Raw genomic sequence first — 24,292 nt, 5'->3', positions numbered from 1 at the left:
TAAACCACCAAATCTATTATAGGTAGAAAGGCCATTCCAATGTAACAGAGTCTCCCTGTGGCCCCAGGACCTATTCGACCGTTGGTGGTGCTGGACCAATGTCCAGTTGTCCCCCTGATTATAGGTAGGTCGGGGAGGATAGAAAAAGGATAGTAGCTTAGGTTTGACTAAGGAGTCATCATTACTGGGCCAATTACAAATGTGGTGCGCCGTGTGTGGATCTTCAAAGGTCACTACTATGCAGTCCCCCGGACTGGATTTCAGCGTTGGCCCTACCCACGGAGTTCTGCGAACCATCAATACCCTGCTTTTGTTGCCATTGGGGATTGGTCTGTTGACGTTCAACCAATGCATTATTTTATTTGTAAGCGACCAATGATTTTCAAATTGGCCATTACCTAACATTGGAACACCCGTCAAGACAACGACATAGTCGTTTGCCTCTGGGGGAAGGTCAATATAGCCACCTCTAAAGTTATCTTTAACTGAAGAGACCTGGGTTTCACTAGGAACCGGTCTAATTGATGTTTCATGTTTGGGATGTTGCAAGTTACGTGTGGAGCCTCGTGGAGAAGCCTTTGGTTTAACGCGAGCTTGCTCCACCGTGACTGTCCTTGGTTTAGGAACGGGTTTTATTATAGATAGTACTGAAGAGGAAGCTAGATCGGTTTGGGGTGCGATAGGTTGTGGCATTGGGTCATCTGCAAGAATGCCCTGGTTTTCCAGACTTTTCAACCCAAGAGTGGCCAACGCAATAATGCTCTTCTCCATTTCTAACAAGTTATTTTCTATCCTTGATAGTCTTAGGTCCAAGGGTGACAAAAGTTTTTTAAGTGTGTCCCAAACCACCTCTATAAATTCTTTATTGTTATTGGTTAACCCGTCTACTTTAGTGCCCTCGCCTGTTGTGGTATTAAGGAGGGGAACGGATGGATTTTTTCCCTGTCCCTCACTACATGACTTGGTATTAGGGGTGAACTCAGCTCCAGCATTAAATGCTGTGATGTTATTTGTGGACAGATCTTTTGGAACAGCAATTTTCATTTTCATACGGAAATACGCTGAACGAGAATTGCGTTTCCTCTTTGATTGTTTGCCACTGGAGATATTATGAGACAGATTCGGAAGAGATGCAATGGGAGCAGGGATGAGCACACTGAGAGGTGTCGATGGAATATCCTCATCCCTACTTCCTGAGGCAGGTACAGGAATAACCGGGGTCGGTGAATGGTGAACATCTACCTGAGCGACTATGCAATGAGGGCGGGCTGGGCGCTCAGGGGTAACAGAGGTGGCTATGTGGCCTAGGGAGGATTTCTTGGAAAGTGCAATTACTTGGGACACTCTTCTTGCGGCATCTAGTTCTAGCGAGACCCGGGTTTGGAGTTTTGATATTTCTTCGTCTATGGCTATGTTAGTGCGGGTTATAAAGTCATCCATGGGGCCACTAATTAGTGACCCACGTTTAGAAGACTTGCTACGGGTTACCCTTGAATCCATAGCGCTAAGGCACTGTGACGAAGATGGATCTATTTCCCCTCAGTTAATGATGCAGCTACCAAAAATATTGAGCCAAGAGGGGTGGGCCAGTCCAGTCCTCTCGTCCTCGAACGGCCTCAAACAGCCCGCTCTTAGCCCGGTCTTCGCCCCGAGCTGCGTCCCGCGCTGCGGGAGTGTGGTGCTTTGATATAGTGGGCGTGATGGGCGGGGGGGCGGGCCGGCGGGGAGAGCGGACCGGATGGCAAGTCCGTGGTCTCGCAGGGACTCCTGGGAGTTGGAGTCCCTGCACACTCGCAGCCCACACCTAGCCTCACACCCTTACCTCCGCCTAGGATGCCCAGGTGCCGGTTGATGGAAGCTAACGCACTCCTGTGCGAAGCGGCACCCGCGCAGCGGGTGCGGCGAGCTGTAATGCCGGTTCTGCGCTTGGAATGCTTGACGAGATGCTACTTTGCCTCTAACACAGGGAAGGAAGAATGTCCCAACAGGTAAAGCAAGGAGGCGCCTTTTACAGCTACAGGCGGGCGGGGGGGCGGGCCGGCGGGGAGAGCGGACCGGATGGCAAGTCCGTGGTCTCGCAGGGACTCCTGGGAGTTGGAGTCCCTGCACACTCGCAGCCCACACCTAGCCTCACACCCTTACCTCCGCCTAGGATGCCCAGGTGCCGGTTGATGGAAGCTAACGCACTCCTGTGCGAAGCGGCACCCGCGCAGCGGGCGCGGCGAGCTGTAATGCCGGTTCTGCGCTTGGAATCCTTGACGAGATGCTACTTTGCCTCTAACACAGGGAAGGAAGAATGTCCCAACAGGTAAAGCAAGGAGGCGCCTTTTACAGCTACAGGCGGGCGGGCCGGCGGGGAGAGCGGACCGGATGGCAAGTCCGTGGTCTCGCAGGGACTCCTGGGAGTTGGAGTCCCTGCACACTCGCAGCCCACACCTAGCCTCACACCCTTACCTCCGCCTAGGATGCCCAGGTGCCGGTTGATGGAAGCTAACGCACTCCTGTGCGAAGCGGCACCCGCGCAGCGGGTGCGGCGAGCTGTAATGCCGGTTCTGCGCTTGGAATCCTTGACGAGATGCTACTTTGCCTCTAACACAGGGAAGGAAGAATGTCCACATGAAAAACATAGCACCCATAAAACTTCACAGTGAAGACCAGAAGTCGCTACGACCCTCTGGGCCAGAATTCTGATGCCTAACAGTATTATAGCACAAAGATATTAAGCACTATAAGACCAGTTAACATTGGACTATACAGGCGGTGTTGCTCATGTTTACCCTTTAAAGGTAAAGCAATAGCACTGATGCTTGGCTTCAGTAGTTGATATGAACCCATATATTCTGGTCTGCACTCACTCCAACCACCAAAAGCAAGAGACTTCCCACTGATCCTTAGAGAGGACACTGCTCTCAAGGTGTTCGAGGATTGGTGGCAAGTGTCTGGGCACAACAACTGGAATCCCAACAGTCCAGAAGCCACTGGTGCAGCTATAGGAGGGTAGTTGATGGTCAAGGTGACAGCGCACCCTGATTTGTCTTACCCTGATTTGTCTCAGAAGGGGGTAGGAGCCTGGACCTCAGAGCACACTGTCCAGAGTTTCTATTGGCAGGCCACCTAAAGGGAAGGTGCTACTCATGCATGACAAGAAAGGGCAAAGGTGGAGACTATGCAAGTCCTGGGTCTGTGACCAGGGGTTCAAATGGCATATTCTTCAATATGGTATTCCGATCCTGCTACAGACTGTAACAAGAAGGTCCCCAAAGGTTCTGAAAACTGATTGGAGGGGTCAAAGACGAAGCAGTTTCACCTTAATTGACTGTAAGGAGCTTCCCTAGATATTTATGTGCAACAGTTTTCTTTATCTCAAGCAGCAGCTGAGTTTCCTTGGCTTCCGAGTGGTTGTCTTTGCACAGGCGACTCTCACAACTCCTCACGGATAGCTGTTTTGTGCTGGGCTTCTGTAAATTCCTATGCGTCTCATGAGCTGAAGTCCTTCACCTTTCCTCAGACTGGCAAATTCATTTCCACAAGCACATCCGTCACAGAAACACCTTCTCAAACCCAGTCCATATTCCCAAGTGTGGAATGGTGCATGTCGATCTACAGAGGATTCCACACCAGAATGTCTACTTCCCTAATCACCCTGGTGTGTAGCACACCTTAGAAAACAAGTGAAATGTTGAAAGACCCACAACAAGGCCAGTCTTTCGCCATTTTGTGAGGAAGAAGCTGATCAAATCCTCAGTGTTCTACTTTTGAATTTCTGCTTCACCTCAAGTCCTGGATGCATGTTTTCCTGAATTTCTACTTCATGACCACTGTATAGGGAAGGGAGTACTGTCCTCTTCCTATGTCTATAGTACCTGTACCCACTATACCCGGGATGGAATGTTAATCAGCTTCATACAACGGGTCCCTGGCTCAGGAGATTACCAGCATCCAGGTGAGGGTCATCAGGAAGTCTGAGCTAAAGGCTGAAAAGGTGTATTTTCACCCCAGCTTGCTGAGCTCCTACAAGGCCTAGGGAGGGCCACAGTGGAACTAGAATGTCCAGTGAAGAGATACCAGCTCAGTTTACACTAAAACAATGGCTCACCAATCCATTCTAACCCAGTGAACACATTTAATCTCAACACACATCCCAGACATAAGAGGCCAACAGACCCCTAAGATAGACTGCACAGGAGGGATCTGGGGTTAGCAGTACATCTGAATACAGGTTAATGCTGCTGCCACTGTCCTTCTTCTACAGCCTGTGTAGATAGCGCAGTTGCTACTCTGTAAAAGTGGGATGCCCTTTGCGTGTCTCTTCAACCTCAGCACTAAGCTCTGTGATTACTAGAATGTAAACCGAGGGACCCCCTAGTGAACACATGTGATTGTCACACTACTGAGGTAAATTAAAAAGCTAACACAGCCATCTAGTGGCTTGCTAGAAGACCAACAAAAGCAAGGAAGCAGACTTTTTAGAGTCAATTAGAACACTCTTCTTGCAAACTTTAAGGAAAATCCTTCCTTTTTTTCCCCAAAGTGGAATGAGCCTTGGTTCATTGGACTGCTAATTCTATCCCACTTGGACTGTGGGAACAACTGTGGGAACAACGTTTACCTTGTACTCCCCAGAAAACAACAAAGTAAATGACTGTGTCTTCAAATCACAGCGGTCCACTTAGCACACGCCCTATGAAAGTACAGACATGTCTCAGAAGCTCGTCTGTCTCTACATTTATTACTGATTTTGCAAAGGGTCCATCACATAGTGCAGTGTTTCTGACTAGGCCAGTGTCTTTCTTTCTAGCTGTCCAGCTTGTCCCATCCAGCACAATAACATCTGGATCTTACTCTCCTCTGAGGATCCTTCTGTTCAAGAAAGCATAATGCGACAGAAGAGCCTTCACAGTATTGGGGCCAAACTCTAGAATGCTCTTCCCTATCACCTACACGAAACATTGGAGCATGATGTATTTGTAAGTTTTTTTGTGAGCATATATACTGTACTTACCCTGGTGTCTTTTTTTGTCTGCTTTTGTTGGGTCCTTGGTGACAGGTTGGTTGTCTTTAGCTTTTATTTATTTATTTATGTTTTGTGCAATGATGCATATTGTGACAGTGTGTAGGAAGCTGGCTCTGTATATACTATACCAAAATGAGATATAGTGTGCAGAGAGTCCGGTGGAACCCCAAAGGTAGGCAGAGGTAAAAGTAGATAGCACCTAACTCTCTATTTGTGGTAGTGTGGACAAGCAGTAAGGCTTTATCAGAGGGTAGTGTTAAGCATTTGTTGTACACATTCAATCAGCAAATGATGTCACACACTCAAAGACTGAACTCAGACCAGTTTGATTTGTATAAACATATTATTTAGTTGTAATTATTTCCTACAACCAAGCAAGCCTGTCACAGGTAAGTGTAAATAATAATTTTCAAGGCAGGTTGAACAATACAAGCAAGCTGAATAAAAATGACTTTTTTGCAGATTTGTAAATGCTTTCAATACAGTGGAAATTACTATTAGATTACTTTACAGATTACTTTCTGGTTTACTTTTTCTACTCAGTGTGATATACCTAGATATCACACTAGGACATTTCCTAGAGAAAAGGTAAGTAAGCAGTTTTTATTTATTTGTAGTTTTACAAGTTCTCATATAAAACTAACTTCACACTTAGAACAATTTTCAAGAAAAACAGTCAATGCAGTCCTATGGAAGGAAACTGAGTTATTGGTTTACAGGGAAGTAGTTATTTATGGGAGTTGGTATTCTGGGGTTAAGAACCGGGGTTCCCCCAGGGTCAAGGATGCACTCTCAAAGCACCCTCCGCGGCACTAGGGTGGCCGGAAGCAGAGTGTTGAGGCCAAATGTTATCCAATGGGGGATAGGGGGTCTCCGGTTGGTGGCTGCTCACGAGCAGGCCACGAGGTTGTGTGAGCCAAGCTCCTGGTGTTAGCTTCAGGGTCAAGGGGGATCCGAGTTAGCATCCAAAGTACACCTGCAGCGGCGGCTGGGTGCAGGGTCCTGTTTTGGCGTGGGCGCCCTGTTATTTTCAATGGGAGTTCCTGGTTTTGCCTTTTGGCTGCAGGCTTGGTCCAGGAAGACTTCTGGGAGGAACTAACAGCTGGGCAGGTAAATTAGAGGGCTCGGGACGTAGGTGCAACTCGGTTTCTATTCTCCAGGGCCCAGGGCGGCTGGATGCAGGGGTGTCTTGAGATCGGATTTCACTTTACCAGTCCACTCGCGGTTGGGGGGTCTCCGTGCAGAGGCTGCAGGCGACGTCGGGGAATCCTGGAGGGGTCAACCCAGGGTGGACTCTGACTCTGGGGTGCTGGGGGACACGCTAGGACCAGTGGGCCACTCGAACTCTGGGTGTAGGCGACGGGTGCAGTGGTGTTTCCAGGCACTGTGTTTCTTTGTCCTCAACAGGCTCAGAGTCTGTCTTAGGAGTTTCTTTTAAACAGAGCTGCTGTTCACAGGGGATCCGGTCATTGTCGAAGGCAGTCTGTCTTTCCAGGGTTCTGGAGTTTGCTGGCTGCAGGACAAGGTGACTTTTGGTGCAGGATCTCTGGAAACTGCAGATGGGCCGGTAGGGCTGGTGCCAAGTCAGTTCTTCTCTGCAGTCTCATCTGCTGGCCATTTTCTTTCGTCCTTTTTCTTCGGTTGCAGGAATCTGCCTTCTTGGTTCAGCAAATAAATGATGAACGGAATGCTGACAATGCAAACATTCTCCCCCAGTCAAAAGATCTGGGTTAAATACATCGTTCTTTTGACCACTACACCACCCCAGTTTGGACCCAGCCATATGCAAATCAGTCTTGACCCTCCAGACCGAACTGCCAGGCCAGGTCCTCCCTGGACTGGAAACAAGCATCCTGGGGCCGGTTTCAGGGTATGTCACCCTTTTTCAGCCAGGCTAGCTTGAATCCAGTGGCACAGTGAGCAAGGGACCCACGTCTGGGCATACCCATCCCACTTAGGGCGAAAAGTGTTACAGCAAACAAATGCTGTAAAACTTCTTGGCTCAGGGCTGCCTCCTAAATACTGTATTTAGGCGTGTTTTAGGGGTCTCGATGTCAGTAGCCAATGAGCTACTGACCTTAGGGTGGCTACACCCTTAGTGTGCTCACCCCACGTTTGGGAGTGGGCACAATCCCTAATCCTGATTGGAGAGTGCCTGCCATCTGCAGGATGGCTGGCACTGAAGAGTGAGTGGGCTTCACCTCGCCTCCCCCACCTGAGGGATGGGGTTGGCAGAGGTGGGCACACCTTCTGGGCTGTGCTAATGTTTCCCGCCGAAAAGGAGGAGAGACAGGAAGTGGGCCTGCTCCTGATAGCAGGAGAGGCTGGGGGACGCATTACCAAGGCAGCAAGGCCTTTGAAGCTCCCCTGCAACAGAGGACTCTTCCTGGCCTGGAGAAGGTGGGACCACCTTCGCCCAGGAAAAGCTTTGTTTCTGGGCTCATGGAGTGAAGGCTTCCACTCTTGAGGTCCAGAAACATGTCTCTCAGTGGCAGGCTGGTGTGTACCAGTCAGGGAACCCACCAGAGGCTGGTCATTTTTCAGGGGGCATCTCTAAGAAGCCCTCTGAGTGCATTTGTCATTAAACCCCACACTGGCACCAGTGTGGGTTTAATGTGCTGAGAAGTTTGATACCAAACTTCCCAGTTTTCAGTAAAGCAATTATTGTGCTGTGGAGTTCCCAGCAGCATATACTCTTAATGGCACTGCTGCACTTACAGTGTCTAAGAATTGGTCTAGACACTGTAGGGGTACTGGGCTCATGCACCTGTACCATCACCAGTGCACCTAGCTAGAGGGGTGGCTGTGCTATGCCAGGGCAGTGAGTTGTAGGCATGGCACCAAGGTATGTGTGCCATGTCGACTCTTCACTTTGTTCTGCACCAAAACACGCAGCCTGCAATTTGGGGGGGTGGAGGGTGGCACAATAAGTGCTGCAGCCCTTAGAGGCCTTTCCTGGCCGCATTGCCCATGGTACCCATGGTACCTTTTACAAGGGACTGACATGTGGCCAGAGAGGTGCCAATATGGGGTACAAGGTACAGTTTTGGGAAAGAACACAGGCCCTGGGAACCTGATTGACAGGGACCCAGGGCACATCAAGTCAAAGTACATCAGTAGTGTGGCAAAAAGTGGGGAGGGTGTTACTGCAACAGAAACCCAGCTTCCTACACCGTTCACTTTAGAAGAAATAAATAAACAGAAACAACTTGACGGCCATTATAAACCCACAGGTTCATACTGATATTGCAGCAAATAGAACTATGACATTTCTGGAGTTCTGGGAGAGGAAGTTTACTTAGAAAGTCAATCTTATGATGTGTAGAAAGTCTTTCTGTAGAAATGGTGGATATTGATGGTAAGATGACAGGTGCTTTTGACTAAACTTGGATTGTTGTTGGTTATGTGTGTTTTTCAGATTCATCGAAAGTATGGTGACATGTGCACCATCTTTTTGGGTCGCACCCCGATTGTGGTACTCAACGGATACCAGGTGGTCAAGGAGGCCTTTGTGCAATCCGCTGTGGAGTTCGCAGGTCGACCAGTTATGCCCATTCTGGACTGGATTCTACATGGTCGCGGTGAGTTCTAAACCTCTATTAGCTCTTATATTAAAGAGGATGATGAACTAACACATGTTTCTGCTGTATTCTCTTCAGCTCTGTATTATTTATTCTGAAAACCCATTTACTCCAGTGTCACTAGTTTAGCATCCATTACTACCTATGTGATACTAAGAACCATTTCCTTCCCCTGTGCATTACATGGACTTCACAAATCATGCAGAGATTGACACCATGTGCTTTGTCGATCTTAACCTAACCAAGGACTACATAATGGAATCAAGAGCATATGTATACCAGTATTGCACAATCCATATTTATTTCATCCATTTAATACTGTTTATGTTGCTGTCTCAAAGCGATACCAAAGGGGATGATGGACGGAGCGCTTGAGCAAATCAAACACTCACCCCAGTCAACTGATCTGGGTTTAATCCATCATCATTCTTTATCTCACTGCATCAACCCAGTTCAGACATGGCCATATGCAAATCAGTCTGACCTGTACCTCATGGGAACAGCCCAGACCGAACTGCCAAGCCATGTCTTCCCTGGACAGGAAACAAGCATCCTGGGACCGGTTTCAGGTTCATAACCCTCATCAGCCAGGCTATCTTGAATCCAGTGGCAAAGTGAGCAAGGGACCCACGTCTGGGCATACCCTGCTAACTAAGGGTGAACAAAGCGATACCAATGGGGATGATGGACGGAGTGCTTGAGCAAATCAAACACTCACCCCAGTCTACTGATCTGGGTTTAATCCATCATCATTCTTTAGCTCACTCCACCACCCCAGTTCAGACATGGCCATATGCAAATCAGTCTGACCCTGTCGCTCATGGGAACAGCCCAGCCCGAACTGCCAAGCCATGTCTTCCCTGGACCGGAAACAAGCCTCCTGGGACTGGTTTCGGGTTCATAACATATGTTGTTGTCTCATCAGAAGGCACTTTAAGATTTTAGGCATTATACCTTAAAAAGAGATGAAAATGGTGGGCTTCTTCTTTGGTCCTCTCTAGGTGCAATGAGCGAATGAGCGCCCATGGCACCACCCGTCTTTAGGATATTGATGCACCCCCGAGTTTGCGCTGAGGCTGAGGTGGTATTGTTTACTTGACATTTCGGGTTTACACAGCTTCCAGTGGACAACTGTTTGAGTGACAACTCACTCCAACCACTGGTTTAATATTTCACCATTTGGTTGATGAATGGTTGCGACGCACTCTTACCAACCTACCCTTATTTTTATTTATTTCACATTGGTCCTGATGAAAGTCGCCACACCACTTCGGAGGTTACTCAGCAGAAACATGTTGACCATCACTTATCTATGATAGGAAAGGATTCAACCCATCATAGCTCCAGTTTTAAGTCCTAACCCAGGGACACCCCAAATTTTTTTTTGCGTACCCTAGTTAGTTTTGTCTCACATACACCTATCTTCCTTTTCCTTCCTCACCACACTGCTCATATATTGGTTTTAGGAGACCTCTTTCTGCAACAGTGAAAACATCCCTGAGATCCTCCCTCTCAGAGAGGGGATTGAAGCCCGCATTGCGACCAGGTTCGCAATGCGAGGACGGTTCCCTATGATGAAGCATGCCACCTATAGATGGGTGAGGGAAACCGTCCTGTAAAAATGACACTCCAGCACTCATATGTGTTCATTTTTTCATGTAGACCCAGGGGTCGTGTGTTGTGTGCTTCCTCTGAAGTCAGAGGGCCACTTGGAGTTGTATGAATATATAAACAGAAGTTTCTATGGCAAAGAAGGTTTACTGTTTCAATCATGTTTCAGTTACATTTAAAAATCAAAGGTTTTTTTTGTTTGTTTCTATCAAAATCCTCCACAAGTCGATCAGTTTTGAATATTAACATGGTCAAAGTTCTCAACACTTTTGCTGAATAAAGCATTCAAGTGTAGGAAAGGTATCGGTTAAGTTTTGTAAAGTGTTGAGAAGTTCACAGTAATCTATCTATGCATAAAGATTTTAATAACCTTTAAGGAATGTGAACTAGAAATAACCTTTCCATTGTTGAAATCTGTAGTTTAGACAGCATATTTAGTGGCAAATGCAACAAATCTGCAATAACTCAGAAAATATCACAGCTGTGGTATTTCACTTTTCCAGTAAGACACTTATGGTCAAAATGATAGTCACATTCAGGAACGTGACAAAGGCCCCTCTAGCCCCCAGGCTTACCCATACTGGAGGACCCCCCCTCAGCCCCTATTGATGTGTGATGGGGCCCTTCAGCACATCTTGCAGCGGGGACCCTTCATGGTTTGTTACACCACTGGTCCCATTCACTAAGGGAAAAACCAAAAACCTAAAGCAAGTTTCTACGGACCTGCTAGATGTAGGGGCCAAAGTTTTTGTTAAATGTGCTAAAGAAATTAGTGTAGTATGAACATGCTAATTTGGTCTCGGATTGTATAATATGCCATTTCCCAATGTCCTTCAAGCATTACTAAAGCAATATTTAGCACTTTTTAATATGTCTTAGGTATACAGAAAAAATACTTGATCTATATATATATATATATAGTATACCATGGAAGTATTGCACCACTCTGCAGTCATATCATAGCCTGTAAGAAAAATATTTGGTAATGTTCTACTAGGCCACTCAATGTACAAAGAAAATGGATGATTGATTTGTAGAACTCTCAGCATACAAAAATGTACAGTTAAATCTACTGTTCTGTGGCTTAAACATCACTAGTATGAGATGTTAATGGATGAAAATTAACGTAAGCTTCCTTGTCCTTAATTGTGCTGTCAAAGTCCATCACATAACTGATCATCTAAAATTCCAGGGTAGTTCTCTGAGGTTTTGGTCTGTGATTTTGTGACTTCGGCTGTCAATCACTACTGGTCTTGTGTTCAGCATTCAACGTAAAAAGAACCATTGATTAGCAGTATTATTAATATACTATCTTGGTTGTTTTGTTGCCTATCTGGTATCCTAGTAATCCTGGGTTAATCCAAGCCGAATACATTTTTCTCTCAACGTTATGGAAAGTTCAATTTTAAGTCCACCTAGAAATGAATCCAGATACCTAACTTTGAAATCTGGTTTGCTTCAGAAAATATAATTTGGATTTCTTTCAACTAGGACCACATTTTGGGGTCGATTAGGATCACGGACGGACTTGAGTCCGTCCGCGACCCCAGAGGAGGAGGGAACGTCCGCATGGGCTGCGGCGTTCCCTCCGTGCAGATTAGGATGTGACCGCCAGTGTGGCGGTCACATCCTCTATCTTTAACATTGCGGCGGGTGCAGCTTCAAGCTGAACCAGCCGCAATGTTAAAAATGCATGCATCGCATTTGCGTGCACAAAGCGGAAGGCACTGCGCGGTGCCTGCTGCTTTGTGCACGCAAATGCACGGGGGTACCATAGGTACCCCCCATGTGCACCCCCACTTCATCAAGGGGTCCGCAACGGGCCCCGAAGTGAATGTCCGTATGCTTTTCCACGGCGGAAAAGCCGCCGTGGAAAAGCATATGATTTCCGCCATCCTAATATGGCTTGCGGTGTCTGATAGACACCGCCAGCCATGTTAGAGCTTTTCCGCCGTGGTCGGAAGGCGACCGCGGCGGAAAAGCTGCAGACGGATTTCAAGACCCACCGCCATCCTAATATGGTGGTGGGTCTTTCGAGGCTCCGCAGCGGTTTTCCCGCATCCTGCCACCGCCGGCCCGGTGGATGCGGGAAAACCGCTATCATAATCGGCCGCTATGTTTGGATGATTATTCTTATACCAGATGTACAATTGTCATTTATCCTGACATCCTTATAACAAAAAAGCCCATGCTGGAGAAGACATTAAACTAGTGATAATGTTGGCTTTAAGGACAATCAAGTGCAAACTTCCAGGCCAGTACTCGGATCAGAAACGTAACTTTGTATTTTCACCTTGTATCAAAATACAAATAGGGCTACTGTATATCTTAAACTACTCTGAAAACCATTTTATTGTGGCTATGTTATACGTATCATTGCAGAGCACTCATTTGTAGATTTTCCTCCCATATGCTTTAAACAATGTTTTAAAATTATTTATGACAAAACACACATAGCTTTTCTCTTGTATGTTGTCATCTGGGCGAGAGGGAAAAGAGCTTAATTACTACCACATACCACTAGATCATCCCAATGGAATTGTTCACTGGTTTGTTTCTCGTAGGATTTCAGACTTCTAATCTTTGTAAATTTTCACCTCAACCAAAATAGCTCCTAATAGTTTCTTCATATAAGAATGTCCCACTGATCTTATTTAATCTACAATGATTTTATGCAAAATGTAAGTGATTTTGACACACCTGTTTTGTGCTTGCAGTACCTCCTAGTATAACTTCCTCATCCCAGTCCGTACAAACGGGTATCCCTTCTTACTGTAGAGAGGATTTCCCAAGCCTAGCCCTTTTAAAATTGTGGAAAAAAGCAAATCTCCCTAATATGTAGTCAAAGCAATGGTAATTTCAAGGATGAATTTACCACTCTCTTGGTCCTCCGATAAACCATGCTGGGTGCTGAGAGGGGTTGGATATAAAGGTTCCCAACAGTCATCCAATGAGGAACAGGAACTGGACAAGTGAATTACAAAGTTGATATCGAGATCATGTAGATTACTCTCAAGACAATATTATAAAGGTAAAGAATTATCACCGCAAGCCCAAATCTCCTGAAGAAATGTAGGCGAGCCAAACTCCTACATACCAAAAGTTCAGCTAAAGCTATGCAGAATAACAACATAAGAATTTGATTCTCTAATAGGCTCTCCCCTAGTCATTAGTAAACCAAAATTGGAAATGCACACTCACATCTATAAGGGTAAATCATGACCGCTCAATCTAAGTAGTAAATTTAGTTAATCAAAATTTAGAAAATAAGTGCATCACTAGACTGCATAGGGTAATTAAACAAAGAGAGGTAAAAAATAAGTACCACAAGCTCGAGTTCAGGAAAGGGACAATTGTTCCAGTTCAAGTAGTCCCCGAAGTAAGGGACCACAAGCGCATTTAACATATGCGTCAGTTCGAGAAAGAAGGCAGATAAGTCCACATCAGGCAAGTTAATTTGCCAGGTAAGTTCTGCAAATCTCCTTTAGTGGTTTGTGGTAAATAAATAAATAATACCTCTATTTTTGACTAGATATAACAATAACAGATAGCTCAATAAATAAGAGTCAAGATTCGAGGTAGTAGGAGTTTGCAGGTTTAATACAGCATAAAGGACAGGAACAGGACAACCTGCATGGGCAAGATCTGGGATGGCTAGCCAACAGGGGGGCCCCGACAGCTGTCGGGCAGGATCTGGAATGAGCGCGCTAGCTTTTAATAACAGTACACAAGTATATATAGTTAAACAAAATACATTACAGTACATACAGTAGGCGTAACAGTGGGTGGGGCCTGTAACAGTCGCGAGAGATAAGGCAGGAAGGAGGTGTAACAAGAGGCGTGAACAGGGCGTATACATAGACATGTGATGTAAACGTAACGGAATATGTCACAAATGGGGCGGAAACATGGAGGGGGCTACCTAAGGAGCCGGGACCTCTAACCTAGTGGTGCGCGCAAGCTGGCAATGACGTGTTACTAGGAGAAGCTGGGGGCTATGACTTCTGCGCTAGAAGAAGAGACGAAAGTCTGGAGAGTCAGAGCGACATGTACCTAAACACTATCTAGTATCTGATGTTTAGAGAACATGTTGATAGAATCCAAAAGTTATCAGGGTAAAGGCTAACAGACACTAAGACTGGTGCATGCATTATTCTACATGTAGTGTGTGTTGAGGAATATTAAATGACCATAAATACAGTATTTCTCTTACATGGAGACGTAAAGGCTAGACGATGACTGAAACTATTGATGCGATTCAGTAGCTTAGGAATGCAGAGAGGAGAGCTGGACTGATAACTGGAATCATAACATACTCTTGGCAGACTGGCAGGCAGAGCCAGGCCGAGCCGGGCACTGTGAGGCAGGAAGTAAGTGAAGGGTCAGGGATACAGGTGGGGGCTGTATCGCTCCTCAGCGAGGGTTCAGGAGACAGGAGCTGAATCTGAGTCCGGGCCCTTTTGAGGCCTAGAAACAGGGACTTTACAATGAAATAACGTGCACACTGAGAAACGTGGCAACGTAGCTTTACATAGGCCTAATACTCGTAGCTTTCACGAGAACTGGAAACTGGCATACTAGAGATGGACACAACTGTAATTGCGTCTTTAATCGATCATGGGGAATACATATGCATATTAATCATGCACATACAACATAAGATGGGGGACACGTAGGGACACAGAACATGGCAAAATTTACTTTTCCACATTCCCTCCTTGTCACTACGTTTCCCTCAGGAAACATCAATATTCATGATACCATCTATCATTTCATACAGTATCATTTGCTCGTCTCGAATTTTCTTGGAACGGGATCTAGGACGGGACTTGGGACTAGGAATACAAGAGGTAGCACAAATGCCGCAAATCGCAGGGCCACATTGTATACAGAGGCAGCAACTGAATATGATCGCTACTGCAATACCTAGAAAGGACAATACTTTCCATCCCCAGGCAGAAATGATATCCCAGAGCCAACCGGACCATGTCCAGGTGCCTGGATTCTGGTGTAACTGATGGGCAATTTTATGAAGTCTGGTTATAGCTGAATAAACAGACGGCGCGTTATTTGGAATGAAAATGCAGCAACTAGATCCGATGACTCTACATGCTCCTCCTCTATCGGCCAGTATGACGTCAAGAACGAGACGATTTTGGAGCACGACAAATCTCATAGCAGATTGCTCTTCGGTTAAGTTACCTAGGGCAGAAGCAGTCTCATTCACTACTGCCTCAAGGGTTCTGGTTAATCTACGGATTAACTTACTATTCTGGATAGGTCCTATAAAGAAAAAGAATCCTCTATTGAAATCTGTATACTGTTCTAGAGCAGTTTCAGTTTGATCGACAATCGGGGATTCGATCTCCCTTCTATTTCTAATGTGTACTAGATGTGTGTTTCTGTGATAATCAGATGGGGCTAGGAAAACTGGTGGCAGTAGGAAGGCAATGTAACAGGTTCCCTCCCAATTGAGGGGCAGACGAACATATGCGGTCTGACCACAAACAAAATAAGAATGACGTGAAGCTTTAAAAATAGATTTCCCACTGTCACTATACTTGACAATAGTAGTACAATCACTATGTCCTACATGTACGGAACCGTTATTTCGGACACATAATTCGCCTTTGACTGGTAATACTGAAATAGCAGGTAAGTCTGGAGTAGGATCAGACTGAACATTCAGGACCATAAAATTCGAAGAATAGTTACCCAAATTATAAACTTCATTTTCTAGATCTAACCCTGTTCTGTGGGGGAGACCTTGCTTGTCTGGAAAACATGTACTGTTCAGAAGGGACATATCAGTTGAGGATGACGTTAACATGGACCAGGCTCCACATGAGCCATTATGTGAGAACGGATAAGGAAAGAGTGGCAGAACTCCCTTCGGTGTCTGGAAAGGGGGGAGTCGACCATACACCCAACAATTAGTGGCATTGCTGGTCTGGTGTGAATAATGTAACATACGGATAAATGTATTGTTGCGCATAGCAAGACGATAAGATAGTTCGTGAGGAGGCAGATCACTAAACGTGTGCTCTACTGTAGCATTAGAAGACTTATTTATATGAGAAATTGGAAAACATAAATGCAATGCATAACTCGTGCAGGTAACCATCAGGCTGAGAAACAGTATAAAACTTAGAAAAACGATACATCGGATTGAGTTTTGACTAACTCTCTCACTATGGGGGTCTATTTCATACATGTCAGATACCTGTCTAACCGTTTCACCTAGGGGAGGACTTAGACAATTAAACTGGCTGTCTTATTTTACTAGACCGGAGCTTACTCTTATACTCCTGCTGCGGAGTTTTCTCTAACAGGGAGGGCTTGATATCAATGTCATTTGCGGGACAGTCCTTAAGAATAGTTTCTTGGCAGTCTTTAAAATCTTGACAATCCTTGGAAAAGTTCTTGGAAACAGTTTTTAGTCCGCCAAATTTCTTGACGTGTGACAGGTGCACCCACCCCTTCCTGCCTTCCAACTTGACGGCAGTACGGGTGGCCAAAAGGACTAACTTCGGCTCCTTCCAGCGAGGCTCCAGCGGACTTGAACGATCAAAATTCCGGACGAGAACCAAGCTTCCTGGAACAATTTCATGCGGTTTCACCTCGGTATTGTCTGGAAATGCGGCGGCAACCTGTGAACGACAAGAGTGTAGGGCAGACATCAAGGAAGCTAGGTAATCTGTCAGCATATTACTGGAAACATCTGTAATACTTCGGGGTCTAGGTGTACCCCACACGTTCGGGGGACGGCCGAATACGACCTCATAAGGGGACAGACCTGATCTGGAATGTGCGACCATGCGCATATAGAACAGAGCGACTGGCAGGGCAACTAACCAGTCTACACCTTTTTCTTTACAGACTTTGGCAATACGGATTTTCAAGGTTTTATTATGTCTCTCTACGAGACCGGCTGCTTCTGGATGGCGTACACAATGGAACTTCCACTGGTACCCTAACAACAGGGAAACGTGCTTCATTAATTCAGATGAGAATGGCTGGCCGTTATCAGAATACACGACCCTTGGGAGTCCATAACGGGGGAAATATTCACGAACCAGCTGCTTGGCAGTGGTCGCGGCTGTGTAATCTGGGACTGGATATGCTTCTGTCCATCTGGACAAAGCGCATACAACTACAAGGACATACTTGAAACCTCGACATCGCTCCATCTGAATATAATCCATCTGGAGGACTTCAAAAGGGTGGTCAGGAGGTTGGAATCCACCTTGTTCCACCGGGACACTTTTACCTGGATTGAATTGACAACATATCATACAAGTACGGACTTTCTGCTTGGCTGCAGCTCGTAAATGCTTGTTAAACCAGATGTTCTGGATACTGTCTAACATGGCTTTTTCTCCTAAGTGTGCAGGACTATGTGCGGTATTGATAATGACTTGAACCATTGAGTCGGGGAGAAACCATGTGGCTTTTCCCTTCGTCACCCATCCCTGATCTGTCTGGACCCCTCCTTGTTCGGACCATTTCTTGATTTCTTCGGGAGTAGCATGTAACTGGATATCTATGACATCTTGAGTAGGGTCCTTAACTGTCATACAAGTAGTCTGTTCTAGAGTGGATGTCGGTGTCTTGTTAACTGGTATGTCTGGTGTCTGTGCTGTAAGCTTGGCTGTTCGATCTGCTAGATCATTACCTTGAGAAATAATGTCTGTAACTTTCGTATGTGCTTTGCATTTCATAATAGCGATGGATGTCGGTAAATGTATTGCATCTAACAGAGCTTGAATGAGGAGACCATGCTGAATCTTGGTTCCATGAGAAGTCATGAAACCTCTCTCTTGCCAGAGCACTCCAAAGTCGTGTACAACTCCGAATGCGTAGCGTGAATCTGTGTAAATATTAACTGTCAGGTTCTTGGCGTGTATGCAGGCTTGGGTCAGAGCGACTAGCTCTGCTGCTTGAGCAGACAGGGTGTCAATACGGTGTGTTTCAATAACTTCAGTGTCAGTAGTGACTGCATACGCTGCTACTAATTCTCCTGTACTTGTTCTCATACATGAACCATCCACATAAAGTGTCAGGTCAGGATCTGGTAATGGAATATCTGTCAGATCTTGTCTTGGCTTAGTCATAGTGTTAACAACTTCCACACAGTCATGTGTGGCAGGATTCGAAGTAACTGACGGTAACAGTGTAGCAGGATTTAGAACGTTGCAGCGTCTGATTTCTATGTGTGGCTGGAACAGTGTCAGTTCATAACCTGTTAAACGTGCAATTGTCAAGTGCTGAGTCTGTGTTCGGTTTAAAAGAACTTCCACGGAGTGTGGAACTTGTACTGTCAGGGAGTGTCCTAATACTATGGAATCACTTTGTCTGATAGCTAGTGCTGTGGCTGCAACTGACTTGAGGCACGCAGGCAGAGCCTGGGCTACTGGATCTAATGTGCTCGAAAAATAAGCACAGGGCTTGTATTGTCCTGCTTGATCTTGTGTGAGAACAGATAATGCAGTACCATCACGTTCTGTGACAAAAAGCGTGAAAGACTTACTGTAGTTCGGTGTAGCTAGAACAGGAGCTTGGCATAAAGCTTTCTTTAATTCATTAAAACTAAGTGTATGTTCAGATGTCCAAGGGAGAACAGTCGATACGGCTGCCTCCTGTGTCGTTAACTGTATCAGTGGTTTGGCTAGAAATGCATACTGAGGAATCCATTGTCTGCAATAGGAAGTAAGGCCGATAAAAGCACGTACCTCCTTCTGGGTCTTGGGCTGAGGAAGACTCGCTATTAACTGGATACGGTCAGGTGTCAACTGCCTACCCCACTTGGACAGTAAGTGGCCTAAGTAGATCACTTGCTGGACACAGAATTGAAGCTTTGAAGGGGACACCTTCTGCCCCATCTCGGTAAGGAAATACAAGACTGTAAGTGATGCTCGCTCGCAAGCACGTTCAGAACGGGCTGTGATCAGTAGATCATCGACATACTGGAGCAGGGCAGTGTCAGTTGGCATGTGAATGTTGTCTAGTTGTCTCTTAAGTGCTTGACTGTAAATACTAGGACTTTCTGTGAAACCTTGAGGAGCTCGTGTGAATTTATAGCTCCTTCCATTTAAACAGAATCCGAAAAGGTACTGACTATCTGGATGAATGGGGACACTGAAAAATGCATTCTTGAGGTCTATTACTGTAAAAAAATATTGCCTCAGAATCAATGGCTGTCAATAGGGATGAGATATCTGGAACAACTGGATACTGGGGAATGATACATTTATTGAGTTCTCGAAGATCAATCACTAATCGATATACTGGGGGTGCATTTGGATCAGTACGTTTCATGACTGGAATGATAGGAGAATTACATACATTGGAGTCAGTTTCTACAACTACTCCTTGAGCAATGAGCTCGTCAATAATTTTGGATAAGGCTGCTACAGCCTCAGGTGGCAATCTGTACTGTCTGATTCGTGGCAAGACTATACCTTGCTTGAGAGTCACACGATGGGGTGTGATTTGCATAAAACCAACATCAGTTGGACCTTGTGCCCATAGATGTTGCGGGACATTTGACAATCTCGGATCAAAATCTCGTAAAACATAGTGACCCTTGAAGTCACGTAAAAACAAACGTATTCCCTCTGGGGAACAACAAATAACTGCACCCAATTCTTTCAGTGTTTTAATACCTAACAAATTTTCTGGACAGGACTTCGTAAGCAATAGATCAGTAGTTCGGGACAATGGACCTACTTCTAGAGTAACTGGTTTGGAAATCTCGTTTACAATAGGCTTTCCTGAAAATCCAAGGGAAACATTTCTAGAGCCTGAGAGCGGAGCCCCTGGAACCTCGTCGTGACTAATAGTCGTCCTACTTGCCCCTGTATCAATCAAAAACTTTCTGTCTTTCCCTAATACTTGACTGTGAACATAGGGACCTTCTTGATCTACAGGAATCTCGATGAGAGGCAAGCCTACCTCCCTCTCTAGGCTGTTTCATGAATACGCTTGATACTCTGGATACTCTGTCTGTGCATACTGGTACATCTGCTGTGTAACATGCTGTGTTGCAGCGATGGGCTGCGGTGCTGGAACTGTCTGTTGTGCATTCTGTGGCTGAGAAGTCTGTGAAACTTGTTCTTGTCTAGGCGGACGTGGTCTTTCTTTAGTTTTACCAGTGGCTATATTGTGTTTCAGAACTGCACACTCGTTTATAAAATGACCTGGCTGTTTACAGTAATTGCATGTCCCTTTAACGGGAGCTGCAGGATGACTGGCTTGATTCGGACCCCTCTTCTGACTGTCTTGAGGAACAGATTGTGCAACTAGTACTTTCATTTTCGTGTCTTTCATACGTCTTCTCTCGTGTTCTTGCTCTTCTCTGATTCTATTCTGGTGATACTGGAGCATCTGTAACATCTGGGACGGGGTACTAGCTTGCCAAGTACTTTCGACTTTCAAAACTCGATTTTTAACTTGTGGACTTGAATTCTCGACTAATTTAGTAACAAAAAGATGAGGGTATGACTCGCTACTCGTCTTCAAACCACTGTTGATGCTAAAACATTTCTCAAATCTGGAATAAAAATCACTAGTGTCTTCGTCTTGTTTCTGTTTACAGGCTGAGATTGCATCCCAGTCTTCCTTTTTAGTGGCTAATAATCTAGGCAAAACTTGTATCAATAATTCTGGTAATTCTTTACATTTATCTCCAAGACCGGTACCTGGTACTCGTATCTTATCTTCAGCTTCTAGAGCTGTCCAATCGATCTTTTTCTCTCCCACCTCCCAATCCTTTTCCTTGAGTTTTTCATATATGCCCGCAGGTAACAGGACTTTTAACATTTTAATAATATCTGGATACGTGTATTCTCCCATACGGAGCATGTCTTTTAATTCTCGGTGGAACCCTGCTGGATCTTTGTCGTGACAGGGAATTAATTTCTTCATCTCTAAGAGTTCCATCTTGGTAACTGGGGTGTAAACAAATACTCGCTGCATTTCACCATCTGCTGTCCTAACTGGGTGTACTTCTCGTAACGGATGCTGTCTATCTATGTAAAACGGTTTACTTTCTGGAGGTGAGACATGAACAAAATGCGGGTTCAAAAGCGTTCTGTATTTGTGGCGCTGTTCTAGAATGACACTAATTAAATCGGTACCTAAACCTTTCCATCTATACTGGAGTAACTCGTTCAGGACATCATGTAATGGACCTGGATCAGAATGTTGACCCTCATACTGTGTAATGAGGTGTTGGATCATATACATACCCACCAGTCGCTGCTCGGCTGGGGGCAGTTTCAGAAACATTTGTGCCACTATTTCGTCTGGAAAAGTGGTAGAATCAGTAATCCATCGGACTGCTGATCGGGCTAGTTCTTGTTCATGCATAGTACTTAATTCACTATAACCGATTCGTGATTTCAGAATGTGATCGGTAGCTTGAAATACTTGTTCTAGAGAACCTTGTTCTGGTGCTGGAAGATGAAAGACTTTCTTGTGTCGGTCTGGAAGTCTAGATTTACCTACATACGCTATTCTGGCGGTATTCTCGTCGTCTACCTCTTCAGTAGAAGAGTCATTTTCTTTCTCGCTTACTTGTGCTTCTTTGCGTTGTTCGTGTAACCTTATTATTTCTTTACGTATTTTCTTGTACATACTCTCTATACTATTGAGTGTCTTGTGCTTACCCTCGGCTATATTATCACTCCACTTTGTCAGAATTTTCATTTCGGTCGGATCTTTAGTCGGGGAATCTTGTTCCCGTATTAAACAATTGATCAGAAACTTTAATAACATGAACTGGATCTCAGATTTCCTGAGAGACATGACTTCACCAATACTTTCTGGATCTTGTCCTGTACGAATGAAACGATACATTCTGTCTAGATCTTCTTTCATATTCGGTAGGGTGACCAAATACTCGGACACCTGTCTTATACGTACGGAATATATAACCATACTATCCTCGCCTGGGACTGGATCATAACAGCATTCAGTAAGAAGTCGCCTGATTTCTGCAATGGACTTATATTTAGGCGTACGCTGTAACGCACGTTCATGTAACTCGACTGCTCCTAAACGTCTACTTGGCGGCGGGGTACCAGGAGGACCTCCTCCCGCGGCCCCTAAACTGGAATCGTCGACTGATACTCTTCGAGCTGGCAGAGTGACTGAAGTAGCGGGAATTTGTACTACGGGCTGGACCGGGGGTACCGTAACAGGTACTGCAACAGGTGCCCCGGTGACTGGAGGAGCAGGATTTACATTATTTACAGGAGCTGGCGGAACAGGATATGCATATTCTGGGACTGTGTCGTCCAAATAGGACGAGAGAAAAGTATCAGCTGCGGTCGGTTTGTGACGTAGCTTGGTCGGAACTAAGGGTGGCGGAAAATTACATGGTGCTTCCGGGGTTGCTTTTGGCAAGCCCTCGGCAAGAAGAGGATACATACCCTTAATGAGGGCATTCCTCTGTCTGTCTGACTGTTCGGTTTTAACTCGTTCACCTATTTCGATTAATTCCCTTTCTTGGGCTCTTTCTAAGGATTCTCTACTTAATTCTGACTTTCTGATTTCTTTTTCGGTTCTTTTATGAGATTCTTTGCGCCATAACTCGATGGCATCTTTCTGTGACTGTCTGGCTTTCTTTTTCCATAATACTTCTTCTACTCGCATGATGCACTCGGCATCCCATGTACCCGATACGGGCCATCTGTACTTTTCTTCTAACTGTTTGGTGTACTCCACCCATAAATCTAGATATAATATGGCACTTATGCCATGCTTCTGATACATAAAATGACCTGGACTGTCCCTAGGCGGGACAGGAACTGCTTCTTCTAACAGACCTTTTCTAGTTTTTAACTGACGTAGTTTTGAGAGCAGCGGCATGACTGAACTGTAGTCTAGACACAATACAATACACAATGAACACGATAATTACACCACTTTCATACCACGACATTGAAATACATGAATGACATTTAAATTAACAGTTTTGACAAAATACTACCTGGAATACTGAAAACAGAATACATGAATTTCTCGAGAACAGAACGGACTAGAACAGAAACTAGATGCACTGCTAAAACAGTACGAAACTTACCGGTCTCATAAAGAGACACGTCAGGACCCGCATCCACCTAAGTGGACACTTCGTGTTGGATCTGTGTACCCCAAACCCACGGACCAGAGACAATTAGATTGACCCTGTCTAGATACTACCCCAGCAACGGTACTCACCGGGCAGCAAGAACGGAAGGCCTCGGACTGGACTGGACTGCTTCGACGCCGGACGGACGAACTTCGGACTTCTGTTACGGGTGGGCCTCCAGATACCTCGGACCTTGGACTCTCGGCTTGGGCTCTGGTCGGGACTCGCCGCGTTCCTCCACCGCCTCGTCTGGATGCTGGACCGCAACCTCCGTCTCCTCCGTGGGCCTGAGGGATACTTGAAGCAGAAATATCTGCACGTGCACGGTATGGTTCCGTCACGGCTGCAGAGGATCAGGGGGCTTGCGTGGCTTCTCCGGCGCGTGGGGAAAGGGCAAGTACCTATTCGGGCGCCATTATGTGGTAAATAAATAAATAATACCTTTATTTTTGACTAGATATAACAATAACAGATAGCTCAATAAATAAGAGTCAAGATTCGAGGTAGTAGGAGTTTGCAGGTTTAATACAGCATAAAGGACAGGAACAGGACAACCTGCATGGGCAAGATCTGGGATGGCTAGCCAACAGGGGGGCCCCGACAGCTGTCGGGCAGGATCTGGAATGAGCGCGCTAGCTTTTAATAACAGTACACAAGTATATATAGTTAAACAAAATACATTACAGTACATACAGTAGGCGTAACAGTGGGTGGGGCCTGTAACAGTCGCGAGAGATAAGGCAGAAAGGAGGTGTAACAAGAGGCGTGAACAGGGCGTATACATAGACATGTGATGTAAACGTAACAGAATATGTCACAAATGGGGCGGAAACATGGAGGGGGCTACCTAAGGAGCCGGGACCTCTAACCTAGTGGTGCGCGCAAGCTGGCAATGACGTGTTACTAGGAGAAGCTGGGGGCTATGACTTCTGCGCTAGAAGAAGAGACGAA

General features: G+C 45.6%; 1 protein-coding gene across 2 annotated transcripts in view; it reads left to right on the top strand.

The window, feature by feature from the left end:
• LOC144799028 (cytochrome P450 2J2-like) overlaps positions 1-24,292 on the top strand; it is a 227,342-nt gene that overhangs the window by 101,218 nt on the left and 101,832 nt on the right. For both annotated transcript variants that reach the window (XM_078670187.1, XM_078670186.1), the window contains exon 2: positions 8,433-8,595. In XM_078670187.1, coding sequence (XP_078526313.1) covers positions 8,433-8,595 — 163 coding nt within the window. The remainder of the gene's footprint in view (positions 1-8,432; positions 8,596-24,292) is intronic.

This window comes from Lissotriton helveticus, chromosome 12, assembly GCF_964261635.1.
Source record: "Lissotriton helveticus chromosome 12, aLisHel1.1, whole genome shotgun sequence".
Taxonomy (NCBI): domain Eukaryota; kingdom Metazoa; phylum Chordata; class Amphibia; order Caudata; family Salamandridae; genus Lissotriton; species Lissotriton helveticus.
This window is presented reverse-complemented; position numbering and strand designations above follow the sequence as displayed.